Below are 14,904 nucleotides of genomic sequence, written 5' to 3' on the forward strand. Positions count from 1 at the left end.
TATTTAATAAATGAAGCTTTTTGCACTAAAAAATGATAATTAGGTAATCATTAGGGCTAGGATTTTTATGATCTAAAAAAACTAAAAATATGGCCCTATAAGTAAAAAAACCGGACTGAAATTTTCCTTCATGGTTTTCTTATGGTTTACTGGTAACATTAATTCTTAGTAAAATAATATGAGAATGAGAAATATTTGTGCAATTAATACTATTTTAAAATTGGGTTAATTGCTTGGACTGAAACTCTTTATTTTACTAACATTTCATTCAAACCGAGCACAACTTTGGTATATTGCCATGGGCAATTTACTACAGAGTGAGTTGTACCAGAAGTGCGTGTACCTAACCGTCTGAGTGAGCATATAATATTGTGTGTGATTTTTTCAGTGCTGCCATCTATATTTCAGAAGTGAAGTGTAATGATTGAATATTTGTACCGTTGTAGGCCTGTTGCTCTCTGTGGCAAAACTTTTTAAAGGGGAGATAAGCTCCATGCATTCATGCCTTGGAGTTGTGCTTGTTTCCTGTTCATGCTTATGCTGCCATCTTTCATCCGTATTTTGAAATATGGTCATATAGATAACAAGGCCTCAATATTTTCACATCCTTAGCTTGCTTTTTACACATTGTGAAGCCCTGCTTTACTGATTCTATAATATACACGAGGTAGTTGTATACATTTTTCAGTAAACAAACTCATTTCTATTGAAAATGCTGAAATATATACACACACACACACAAAAAAGAAAAAAAAAAGGAAGTGCTAGGAAATTTGGAGGATGTGCCTGAAATAATCATGAAAAAAAGCTCTATTGCATAAAAGATGCAAAATCATAGAAAATATGCAGTCATAGGAATCCTAATCACTATGTATTCAACTAAAATATTTTCTTTTTAAGTTAAACGTGGAAAAAACTGTTTGAATAAATCTATGAATATTAAAAACAGAAACTTATGAACACGATAACAAAAGACGTGTAAAATAGGAACAACAAGTTTGAAATCATCTTGAATCTCTCTAATCTAACCCATAAATACTATGCAGGGGTGTGTTCAGACTTTCCTTGTAGGGTCCTATTTTTGTGAAAATAGTGATTAATTTTGTGAAAATAAATAATTTTGTTGGAAGCAAAATAATATATTTAATCTATCACAAAAAAATGAAATGCCAAATTTATGGTTTAATTAATTTTTATTTTGGGAAGGGTCCGTTTTTCGGATCCAAAATTTTGTGATGAGTTTGTCTTTAGATCTAAAGATTTGTGAAGGGTCTGGAAACCAGACCCAAATTTTGGCTGGGCAGACCCCTGCTATGATTTCCCCAAATGATTTAATAAATGATAAATAATCACAAAATAGAAAACCTTCCTAAAATATTTATAATTACCTATGAATGTCAAGAACAATTTGTAAGGTACATGTTCTGATATAACGGTTCAATACTGTGTCCTTGGATACAGAGGCCCAATTTTCGAGAGCACCACGTATATGTTTGGATGAAAACTGAGCACCAACAATGCAACTTTTAAAACTCTCCAGGCAGTTTTGATCCATTATGTCCGGAGTGACTACAATACTACTTATGCATCCCTTCACAACAGACATTTTCAAGCTGAAATCTGATGGCATCTGCTTGCACTCCCATTTCGAGAATGATGGACACAAAGGAAATGATCGGGTTATGTGAAATGGAGGCGTTTTACCAAAGCACCATTCCCAGCTTCTCAAATGATCCTCGATGGATTTCATACCAGGAAATATTTCATCACTCGGTTCAATTCTATAGAAGCTGTCTCGTGGGACCTGTTGTGAAAGAAAAAAGTAGATTTAAAATTCAAATTGTGGTGCTTGATTATTTGTGCCGAAAACAAAGCAGCATTCATCTTTGAACTTCAACATGGCAGGTTGGTGGAATTTCACGTTGAAGAAGACTGGCATATATTCAAATCATAATACAGTCAACGCTTGTTATAATGACCCCACATTATAGCGACCATTCCATTACAACAACTGCTAGAAAAAGTCCCAAAGGTTTTCATAGAACGACTATTACATGTTTTACTTTGGATATAATGATTGACCCTTCCAATATAAAGTCCATTTTTGACAGGATGAAAAGGGGTTGTTATATCAAGCATGACTGTACTAATATTCTGGTTACAAGATAATTCACATAATACATGTATAGCAAATCTTATAACCATCCTGTACTCTCAGGGCCATACAAGAGTGCCACGTAATGATGTGCATCACATCTACAGGTGGTCAGCCTGGTCCATCTTATCTTCTAACCATGAGTTAACCCTTACCAGGGTTGCAGTAATTTAAATCAACTGATTTAAAAAAAAATCACTGATTTAAATCAATTCATTTCAGGTATGAAAAAATATGTTTTAATCAAATAAAATTAATTATGCAGCTTTAAAAAGTGATTTGATTTTTTATTATTTTAATCTATATATATAAAATTGATTTTCTGTCTGTCTGTTTGTGTGTATGTTCTCTATACAAATCTACAATTTTAGATCGATTGTCACCAAATTTTGCATATATGGACCAATTTTGCAAACAGGACCCAACTTGAAAGATAGGCTACCTTAAAAAATTGTCAGACTTGGGCAAGTGCCTGAAATCGGTGAGAAACTGTTGGGCAACAATGCTTTCTAGGTCTCAACAATCACTTTCAAACGTTTACTTTGGTTACCGTGGTTCCCTAGCAATGTGTTTCAGACGTGTATGTCTTTACAATGGTTTGTCACTTCTTTAATGATGCTAGTATATTTTTACAATAGTTTATGCCTTTATAATGGTTTGCCACTTTTCAATAGTCATCAGAATCATCATCAGCATCTCTTTGAGGGTCAGGCAAAGGATGATCCCCATAGAAATCGGTGTTAAAATTGCTCATTTTACTGTATAAATGCGGAAATTTAGTGGGGGTTTCCTGCAACATCAATAATTTAAAAATTGTATTGAATTCTCACTTTCTGAAATATTGAGTTTGCTTAGAGATATACGAAGCCCAGGAGATTGAATATGAAGTAATTAGCCTGACCTACTTTTGAGTTGGATATTCATACAATAACATTGATTATCGGCCCGTAAAGTACATCGAAGAAATTCCACAGTTTTAACTAAGCATTTTTGGAAGCAGAAATAGCCAAATGGGATAACTTGAAGTTCAGGGGGGGGGGGGAGGGGCAATCAAAATACCTAGCCTCCTTAAAAAAGAGAAAAAATATTTATTCATTTCTACGTTTCTTTAAATCTATATTTGTTTCTTTCATGAATCACGCAGGAAGTCGCCATATTGGTTAACTTGGATACGGTTTGTATGTCCCTCAAAGAAAGAGGGAGATATCACGTGATCCGAAAAGCCTCATTAAAGAAAACCCAGGCAGCGCCAGGTATTACATAGCTAGTAATTATTATATTTAAATATTTATAGTATTATAATATATCTACTCTATAATATAAAATCACAAACTCGAAAAGGGCCTGTTGCTAAGCAACCGAGTGACGGAAGTTGGTGAAGTTTTTGAGTGACGGAAATCTGTTACGTTTTTGTGTTACGGAAGTCGGTTACGATTTTTGGGTCGAGTTTTCATTTAACACCTGAGGACATCGGGAACAGCTTGATCTGTAGGGATCAAGTTTTGTGCACCCAGAGGTATGTGTACATCACCAGTGCCCCCAACACACAGGGTCCGGATACCCAGGGCGGGGCATTAGACAGATCTCTTTATGGGGGAAATTGACAGGTTTCATTTTGAGTCGAGGATGAATACTTGCTTCTCATTGCGCATTATGCTGCATTGCTTATTGTGGCACTGCAAAAATAATGGTGCATTACTGATTGCGGTGCATCACGTGCTGTATCACGCGCGTCCATTGCAATGCCGTGTTTAATGCGTATTGTGGTGCATTGCGTACTATAGTGATTTTTATAGTGCTTTGCTTATTGCGATGCATCGCATATTATGCTGCATTGCTTATTTGTGGTGTACAGTATTACTGATTACACACATTACTACATTACTGATTGTGATGCTTTACGTGTTGTAGTGACCTGAGTGCTGTATTGCTTATTGTAATGCAGTGCTTATGGATTATTGTGGCTCATTGCGTATTATGGTGCTTTGTTTAGTGCGATGCATCGCACATTATGCGGTATTGCTGTGCATGAGGTATTGTGCTGTATTGCCTACGGTGGTGGTGTATTTGTTATTGTGCTGTATTGCCTACGTTGGTGGGTGTATTTGTTATTGTGCTGTATTGCCGATGGGGGTAAATTACGCATTGTGCTGTTTTGCTTATTGTGGTGTATTGCGTATTTTGCTTAATGTGGTGCACTGAATATAGTGGGGAATTTCTTATTGTGGTGCTTTGAATATGGTAGTACACTAATTTTTGTGCTGTATTGCCTGTGGTGGCGCACAATAAGCAATGCACCACCACAGGCAATACAGCACAAAAATTAGTGTACTACCATATGGTGGTGCGATGTACTACGATGATGGTGCAATAAGCACTGTGCTGTACTGCCGATGGTGGAGCAATAAGCACTGTCCTGTATTGCCGATGGAGGTGCATTAAGTATTGTGCTGTATTGTTAAATGTGGTGCCCTTATATAGTGGTGCATTGTTTTTTGTGGTGCCCTTAATATAAGGCTGCACTACTTATTGTGCTGAATTGCTTATTGCACCGAATTGCCGATGGCGTAGCATTGCGTATTATGCTGTATTGCTTATTGTGGTGCATTTCGTATTATGACGTATTGCTTATTGTGGTGCATTGCGTATTATGCTGTATTGCTTATTGTGGTGCATTGCGTATTATGCTGTATTGCTTATTGTGGTGCATTGTATATTATGCTGTATTGCTTATTGTGGTGCATTGCGTATTATGCTGTATTGCTTATTCGGGTCCATTGCGTATTATGCTGTATTGCTTATTGTGGTGCATTGCACATTGCAGCGCATCGCGTGATATATTGCTTACTGTAATACAGTACTTTTTGCGTATGTTACGGTGCTTCGCTTATTGCTATACATAGCGTATTGTGGTGCATTACGTTTTATGCTGTATTGCGGGGCACTGTAAATAGTGGTACATTGCTATTTTTGGTGCATTGCTTATGTGATGCATCGCGTATTGTGGTGCATTACGTTTTATGTTGTATTGCAGGGCACTGTAAATAGTGGTAAATAGCTATTTTTGGTGCACTGCGTATTGTAATGCATTGCATGATGTATCGTTTATTCTAATGCATTGCTTATGTGATGCATTGCGTATTGTACTGTATTGTGCATATAGTTATATGTATTGTGGTACATTGCGTATTGTACATATAGTTATATGTATTGTGGTGCATCGCGTGCTGTATTGCTTATTGTGGTGCGTTGCTAATGGCATTATAGTGTATCGCGTACTGTATTTATCATTGCAATGCAGTTCTTAATGCGTATTGTGGCACATTGCATATTGGGCTGTATTGCTTATTGTGGCGCATTGCGTATTGCTCATTGTGGCGCATTGCGCTGTATTGCTTATTGTGGCGCATTGCGTATTGGCTGTATTGCTTATTGTGGCGCATTGCGCTGTATTGCTTATTGTGGCGCATTGCGCTGTATTGCTTATTGTGGCGCATTGCGCTGTATTGCTTATTGTGGCGCATTGTGTATTGGGCTGTATTGCTTATTGTGGCGCATTGCGTAGTGGGCTGGTGTACTTTGCTTATTTTGGTGTACTGCAAATAGTTGTGCATCGCTGATTATAGTGTATCGCTTAATTATTGTGTTTCAGTGGTTTTATGGCGTATTGAGCTGTATTGCTTATTATGAGGTATATTGTGTATTGTATGCATTACGTGTTGTAGTGCATCGTATACTGTATTGCGTATTGTTATGCATCATATACTGTATTGCGTATTGTTATGCCGATACTGGTGCTTTGCGTGTTGTGATACACCGTATATAGTGAATCGCTAATAAATTTGCTGTATTGCTCATATGGTGGTGCATTGCATATAGTGGTGCATTACTTATTGTGCTGTATTGCCGTGCATCAAGTATTCTGTTGTATTTATGATGGCAGTGCATTGCTTATCGAAATCAGAATGGGAAACTGACAATGAATAAATATTTCGCTGGCATTTGGAGTGCCTGAGGAATATTTTGCTTTATAATTAAAGAAGATGTGACGAGTAGTTAGTTCCATTGGAGGAGTTGGAAGAGGGGGGCTTTGCCCCCCCTAGTATATATATATATATATATATAATATCAGAGATGCCATAGTCATACCGATTTAGCTGATAAATGGTTACCCAAGATTTACAATGATGAAGTTATGGGATGTAAAGCTGACTTGAAAAATCAGACAGTTAACATGGCAATCGATGGATGGACACACATTCTTAATGAACCAATTGTGTGTGTAAGTGTTATCAAACAGTAAGGTAAAGTCATCCATCTTGATACTATTATACTATACCGGCTCATCTCATACTGTAAGACCAGACATGGCCCATATATGGAGAATATAAGCACATAAAAAAAATCATTCACCCCCAAAAAATCATTAATAATTTAAATCAAAAAATCATTAATAATTTAAATCAAAAAATCATTAATAATTTAAATCAAAAAATCATTAATAATTTAAATCAAAAAATCATTAATAATTTAAATCAAAAAATCATTAATAATTTAAATCAAAAAATCATTAATAATTTAAATCAAAAAATCATTAATAATTTAAATCAAAAAATCATTAATAATTTAAATCAAAAAATCAATTTAAAAAAATCAACAACCAAGCCCATTACAGATAGTTACTATTCATGTGATTGAATTATTGGAATGAGCGAAGTGTGCCAAAAACGAAACTTCTCTTGGTGTGCACGAATCAATTTCTTGAGGGTGTATTGGATCCCTGTGGCTAAAATACAAGGGGTGCCAAATAAGGGGTAAGGAAAAAATAATAATTGCAGGAGATTTTTTTTGTGGGTGAAATTCAAACTACGGATGCATTAAATGAAACAATTTGTAGAAGAAACTGCAATTTTTGACATATTACATCTAGCTGAGAACAAAACCAAATAAACAATAAATATGTATCCTTTTATGAAGTGAAGAATGGGTAACTCAGAGTAACAACTAAATTGTCCATTTGTGTTTCACCATATCACTTATAGCAGAGATAAATCTGTGTCCACAATGTTGCAGCTAATCGTTATATTGGCCCTCAAACAGAGAAGTTGGCCACCCCTGACTTATACTATTGTTGTTAATATATTTCACTTTCTGATCTATTGGTCTGATCTAGGATATCTGTGTGCTTAACCCTTAAAACTGGTGAATTGCCTATGAGAGAATGATCTAAAGGAGTAAGAAATAAATCATAAATTGTCAATGGGGCGGCTTGCAATGAAGGCATGTTCCCCCAAGAGATTTATAGGCCTCAAACTGTATCTGAATGTTAATTTAATGTCTTAAAACTAATATATATCTCATGGATTTTATTACTGTTTAATTGAAAAAAATATCCGGAAGTAAAATATGGTTGTGATTTACAGGAGAATTATTTAGAACTTGTAGCAAGAGATTCAAGTAAAGGACAACTTCAGTTCATATTTTTGGCACTAGAGGAGTAGCGTTTTTCTGGTCAGTCCATATAGCTCTGTTCATAAGGATGTAGCAGTGGAGAGGGAATGAAAAATCTCACGCAGTTCATTATGTCTTCTTTAATTTAAAAAAATGAGAAAAAAAATCAAAGAGGAAATATTTTTGCATAGTTAAAGGTGTTAAGTAATGAATATTTGTGTAAAAAAAATCAGTCACAATATACTTGTTATCATACATTGATATGAATAAAAACCCACTTTATATATACTCTGATATTCTTTTCCCACTGCTGACATGACTTGTGGAACAGATATATCTGAGCAAGCACTTTTCAAATTTTTGACCTCAGACCTGATACTTGTGGTTGCCTTGCTTTCGACTCCAGTCTGAAATTCAAGTTAAAAAAAGATTAGAACAAATAACTATAGTACCTATCCACTGAGCATCTTCATAAGAGGTACAAAAGATTTTCTTTCCAAAGCATGGGAATGAAACAGTCAAATTTCAATGTTAAAAAAAAAATCTGGGTCTAACATGAAATATACTTTCTGTAACGCAATGTAACAAAAATTTCCGGAAGCTCTTCAAAATATAAAAGTTTTCCATATCCTAACAGTTTCTTGAAGTTCTTGGTGCATAAGACATCCCAGACAAATCCCACACTAATAATTATATCAATAGTGAAAAAATATAATGAGAAAAGTAATACTCTGATGTGTGTTTCCTTGTTGCATCACAGAATTGTGTGGTACCTATCTATAAAGAACTAAACTGATAAGTACTACTATATAGATGTAAAAATGATGTACAATGCAACCTATTGTTGTGAAGGTAACTTCCAGAGTTACGAGTTCACACCCACTAACACATGCACATAGCACCTAATAAAATAAAAAATACACTAAATTCCACCATACTTGTCTACTTAACCACTAGATCATTTGCAAATGCCCTGTTAACACGCTCTGATCTCATTTAAAATTTAGTTGAATACTAAATTACTCAACTGGGGTAGACAAGCATTTATTTTGTGTGTCAGCTTTGAACAAATTGCTGACATAAGTCTTGGTATCATTGTATAAGGTTTTGAGGCATTGCTTTGCTCAGGTGCCCATCATGCTTGAGATAACAGTTCTTCAGCAGTTCTTTTGATCAAAGGTTGGCAAGTAATCATATAGCAGAAATCACTCCAAAAATCTGCATTTCAAAATTGATTTGAGATTTAACATGTATGGACACCCTCACTATCCTGGATACCTCCCTACATTGGACGGTTTGAAAAAATTCCAAAATACCTTTTATTTAATATCTTGGACAAATTTTGATGGAACTGTAGATGTTCAACATACACAGGTTTTTCTGTAATTGCAATGTATTAATCAAATTGTATAGAAAAGTACAAGATTTGGGGAAAATAGTATTTGCCATAAATCACACAGTTCAATAAAGAGAGCAAATTTATAAAAAAAGAAAAAAAAAGTGACCTGAAAAAACAAAAAGAAATTAGTACAAGTTTTTCTGACTTTCACAGAAATAACATTTCGAGAAAAATTCAGCTCACCAATTCTCTGTGAAGAACCTGATGTAGATTCATTAGATCAACATCAATCAAAATGGTGCAGTGATGGTATGCATTGTTTCTACCCAGTTTTGATGCTGTGCCTGAAATCCATACAAATAATTTGTCAAGGAAAAAAAAGATTCTGGATGCAACAATTCTTACAATTCTTGAAAGGCAGCTTAAGTTTGGTTCCTCTATGATGAACAACTTGGAATGCATTGGTACACTAAAATCTGATCTAAATGTGGTAATTCCTATGTAATTAAAGTCACCAAATTTCTAACAAGCAAAGCATGGAGCAAATGTCTGACCACAGGGTACCATGCCAATTTAAATCACTTGATTATTTTAAAACAATCATTGATTTAGATCATGAAATTAAAATTTTATTTTTCCTTTGTATTAGCTTCAATGATATTGAAGTAAAAGTAACATAGTATGGTATGCATGTTATTGAAAGGTTAAAGTGGTAAAGTTCTTGATTAAAAGAAACATAGAAGATCTCTCTCTGGTAAATATAGGCTTGAATCTAAATCCCTAGACACAGTGCAGAAAGATAGCTGCTCTCTTTGTTCTAGATTTTGTGCACGGGAAAAATTACAGACAAATATTGGGAGTTAAACTTATATATATATCTCAACTAAGTATTTGCAATGCATTACAATGGGATACTAAGGTTCTCCTAATAAAAAAACAGAAATTTAGTTTTTGCATAAAGCCTTGAATTTCAAGCCTTAACTGCTGATTTAAAATAATAACAGCTGTTGTACCAACATAAATACCATTGGACTTGGAATTTTAATACAAAAGTCCAGTTTTCTAGTTTTTTCACTAAATCTGTGAAAGAATAAAAAAGTGTAAATTACTAAGCAACATCATGTAAGTATTAGACACATAATAAATGCATCCATCAATTTCATAAGAAACAATCTGGTCTATAGAAAATATTTTCATTTAGTTGATCTCAACAACTCTTTGGTTGTACATTGAGTGAATCAAGAAACCTGCACAGTATTTGATACTACTTCACCAAACACCAACTCTGGCCATATCGCTTTATTGCAATTTACTGCCATTAATGAGATGGGTTGGAAATGAAGGCACTGTCTATTGGTGGTCACCTCAAGTTAAAACAATAAAATTTCTTAAAAATCATTCAAGCTTCTAATAATTGATTAAAATAAAATGTTTGTTAATGTAATTAACACTATTCCCATATTAATTAATCTATAAATAGGCCTATTCCCTGCATTTCAACAAAAACCAACTTTTGCAATTTAATTATTTTTTGCTTAACTCAATGAATTAATTTGTGTTTGAAAATTCTTAACGTTATTATTAACCATATGATACAAACATGCTTTCTCCAGTTACTTTCAGTATGTTTAATTAGGATGCTATTTTGCAAAAGCTCTGATAAAAATTATGTGAATATAGTGTATTTAATGAAACATAAATAATGCAGATTAAATAGCGATGATTTACGATATACAGGGTGATTATATATAACTAAAGTTCTCATTTCAAAACACTGTAAAAAAAAAAGAACCATCAGAATGACTCCGAAATTGACATGAATATTCCTGAAGCAATGGAATTTTGTATGGCAAACGGGAAACAAATACTTAGAAATGTAAAATTAATGACACTGTACTCATCCAACACATGGGAAATTTGCTCCCAGAATGGAAACAATAGCCAGTCAGGGCAAAATCATAACTTAATTATTTAAATGTGCTTTCAATTCACCAAAGTTTGCAATCCAACCACTGTTCCTAACATTTGGAGGTATCTCCCACAGCCAGAAGTTACAAGGGTTAAGATCAGGTGAACTGGCAGCCGGCCAGGTGTCGTGTCATTCTTGTTGGGCATTTTGCCTGTTGTGGCATTGTATTTGTTATTGTCAAAATTTTTCTTCAGCAGCTGCTTTGCTGGCATCACAATGCGCATCTTGATAAAAGTTGTGTTATCCACACACTGATGCTAAGTCATTCTGATTGGTAGTACTTATTGTATAGCTTTGGAATTATGATCATAATCATCCTGTATATAGCTGGTTATTTTATTAAATGTGGAAGCATGTATGTATGTTTGTTCATTATACAAATCTACAATTTTAGACCGATCGTCACCAAATTTTACATATATATTAAACAAGACCGGGATTGAACCATAGGCTACTTCAAAAGTTTGTCAGAGCTGGGCAAATGACAGAAACGAGAAAAAACCATCGGGCAACAATGGTTCCTGGGCCCCAAGTCCCTTTTTGGAATGTTTACTCTGGTTTTACCGTGGTTCCCTAATAATGTGTTTCAGACATGCACATGCCTCTACAATGGTTTGCTTCTTCTTTAATGCTGCCAGAATTATAGTTTATTCCGTAATTGAAGAAAACCCGGGAAATGCAGGGTATTATGGCTAGTTTTTTTTATAAATCTGCGACTACTACTTAGAAGAACCCTGATTAACTAGGTTCAATGGTGAAAGTATAAAAAAAACCTATTGAATATTAACACTGGGTGATATACAGTATGAGATGTGCTACTTCTTATGGGAAAGAAAATGAAAAAGTCTGTGATAATGTAACTACTAGTACACTAGTATTTTGTCCTTTAGAGACAGCTGGTGTCTTTATTGGATTATAAGACCACCTGTCCCTAGCATGATGGTGTCACTACTGTTGCTGCTTCTTTGTGGAGGAAAAAAAACAGTGATATAATACACCACTACATTTAGATGTGTGAGATGCAATCCTTAGTCATGAATTTGTTAAAGACAGCATCAGAATGTAGTCAAAGGTTAGGAAATGTAGTAAGAATGAGAAATTTTATCTTCTGTACATACTTTAACTAACTAAGATACTTTATATGGTGGGGGAAAAATATATATTCACGCCACTTTTTTATGAGTCTTCTTGAAAAAACCACTTATATTATCTTATATCATTTAAAGATATACTATCAGAGTGTACCCCAAGAATATAAAATGTGGCGAGAATGAAAAATTTTGGCTAATAATGAATGTTTAACAAACTTCGTCGCTGATTATACTTAATTTATTAGCAGGTAAAGTGCCCTCAAGAATTTTTTCAAACCTTTTTGGTTGACATTTTATTTTATAACCTTTCTTTTCATTTCAGGAGAATGACCTTTGGTTGACCGGTCGCGTGATTTTTTAGAAAATGAAGTATTGAGAATGATTAATTAATTTCTTATAATAATTTATTTACGACACGAAACATGACAAGACAAACAAAAATCTACGGGAGTGACATATTGCTCGCTTGATGGTCCAGTTGCAAATCTCGCCTGACAATTGGATGGTGTCGTCTTTACATGTGCAGCACCTGTGACACACAATACAAATCAAATCTCACCACAGACCCATATACCGTTTTCCAAGCATGTTACATTGTTTATCTTGTTGGAATATTTCATCTCAGTTTTTTTTATTAGGCTGACCTATATTTCCATTTGCATTTCCTCTATATTTCCATTTTTATTAATTTTTCACACACTAGCCATAATAGTTCTAATCACACAATCATGTTTTTATTGAATCCAGAGATTTTTTTTTTTTGCTGTGATTGTTGTATTATTTAGAAAAAAAGAGAATCCTGGTTTATGTTATTTTCAATCCTATATCTGGTCTAGGATATTATATTTTTAATGTCAATCCCTTATTTAGTCCAAGAATGTTTTGTTAATCTTTTTAGTTTAAACAGCCATAGTTTTTTCCCTATTCAGTGATTCCTTCTTGGGCAAGAAAGATATCCAAAAGCACTACTCCATTTTATTCTTGACAACTTCTCTTTATGCTTTTGGACATTTTTCTCGCCAAAGAAAAAAAGGCTAACACATCACCAAAAGGGATTATACTACAGCTGTTCCTTGTGTGCAATTTTAGGGCTGCCATCTATATTTCAAATTGTGAGTGAAATATAATTATTATTTGTATCATTGGAAGTCTGTTGCTCTGTGTGGCGAGACTTTTTAACAGGGAGATCAGCTTGTATTCTGATCTCACAGTTGGGAACCGCAGAGAACGAACTTCAGCTAACCACCACTGTGCCGCAAGTGGGGTTCGACCCTGGGTCCACCGTGAGCCTGGCTATGACCATGTGATTGCACACAATGGCTCATTCTCTTAGCCGAAAACTTAACCACGAACAGATATAGATATGGAAAATTTAAGTTACTGCCAGCCCTCTGTATTTGCGGATTTGCCATTCATGTTTTCTGAATACAGGGGGCCGGCTGTATAAATGAATAGAAAAGCATTAAAGAATCAAATTCCAACAGCCAAGACACATAATAAGAGACTGGAGGAAGCCACCCAGAAAGGATACTTTGTATTTGTCGTCGAGGAGAACGTCCTCCCGTTGAGAAACGGACAAATTGAGCGGCCATTTCTTCTGCAGGGCTTCGCATATCATGCTGAGGTTGGACTTGCGGTCGTATTTGTTCTTGGACGACATGAAGCAACAGTTGAGGTTGCCGGCGTCGTGGTAGACGGTGCCGCCGCCGCTGTTCCTCCTGACGACGCCGATTCCGCTGGCCTGACAGAAATCCAAGGAGCATTCGAGCCAGGGGTTCTGGTGTCGTCCGATCACTACCGAAGAGCCGTTGTACCACATCAGCAGCAGGTATATCTGTCCAGACGAGAAGTCGTAGTTCTGGTACAGCCAGTCTTCGAACGCCAGGTTCCTGTACACGTCACGAGACAGAGACACCACTATCGAGCTCGAAGCCATCTTCTTGAAGTTTTCTATCTGATCGGCACTCGAGTGATTCCTCCTTCGCCGCGCGAGCCCAGGATACACCCGCTGGTTGATCAGAGCCAACGTCGCCGATCTCACGTTGCTCTGTAGCAGGAAAGACATCGTCTTTTCTAGGTCTCTTTTAAATTAAAAATATAGATTTCGATTCACACCGACCAACAACCCATTTAAAAAAATATGTAAACACACGGGAGTCTCTCGTTGCCACTCATATTATTATATGCTGTTTACATTTTCGAAGCGTGGTATGGTGCTGCTATCTATTAGACATTTAGGTAAATATATGTTCGATTTCCTACCCGGAATAGTTTCTCTTACACCATATATACGTCCCGCATTTTCTAGAACATCACCATTATTTTCACGCAATTTGACTATTTCAACCTTAGAGGAGGTGCAGAAGGTGGACTTTGGACGCATTCTCAAGACTGAAATAAAGAATTTATGGTAATCCTGCTTTAACGCTTTTGAGTGCATAATATCTAGGCTGACCATATTTCTTCGAGAGAAATACGGGACATTGAGATTCCAAATACGGGAAAATACGGGACATCGCCAAAAATGACGCCAAAACCGAGCAAAGTTGCGAAATATTGTTAAAATTACGGTAAAATCACAATGGCGGGAAATAAATATTCTCATTTATAGTTGTAATTATCATAATATAGTTTATTAGTTGAAAAATAATTTCAATCTTTGACTTCAATAAAGAATAAAAATTCAAGTAAGCGTCGTGTAAAATACGAGAAAAACCGGGACACTTTTGCGAAAAAGTCGGGACGACCAAAAATACAGAAAATACCGGGACTGTCCCGGAAAATACGGGACGTATGGTCATCCTAATAATATTGAGTAAATAAAAGTATCGATTAAGTAAATCGAGTAAGTAAATAAAAAATAATAGTCACATTGGATTGGAGCCTCTGCTGACATCTA

The 14,904-nt window shown here is 35.3% G+C and overlaps 1 protein-coding gene across 1 annotated transcript; it reads right to left on the bottom strand.

Moving 5' to 3' along the window:
* Positions 1-1,285: 1,285 nt before the first annotated feature.
* Lipt1 (Lipoyltransferase 1) lies at positions 1,286-14,328 on the bottom strand. The gene is made up of 4 exons (XM_089230955.1): positions 13,537-14,328; positions 9,189-9,296; positions 7,885-8,013; positions 1,286-1,804 (listed from the first exon to the last, which is right to left on the bottom strand). Exons 1-4 carry the CDS (start codon positions 14,068-14,070, stop codon positions 1,385-1,387), a joined length of 1,191 nt encoding a protein of 396 aa, XP_089087081.1. The 5' UTR covers positions 14,071-14,328; the 3' UTR covers positions 1,286-1,384.
* Between the last annotated feature and the right edge of the window lie 576 nt (positions 14,329-14,904).

Source organism: Pholcus phalangioides, unplaced genomic scaffold, assembly GCF_987345545.1.
Source record: "Pholcus phalangioides strain wild (caught in Gottingen) unplaced genomic scaffold, Ppha-v1.0 ptg000004l_1, whole genome shotgun sequence".
Lineage (NCBI taxonomy): Eukaryota > Metazoa > Arthropoda > Arachnida > Araneae > Pholcidae > Pholcus > Pholcus phalangioides.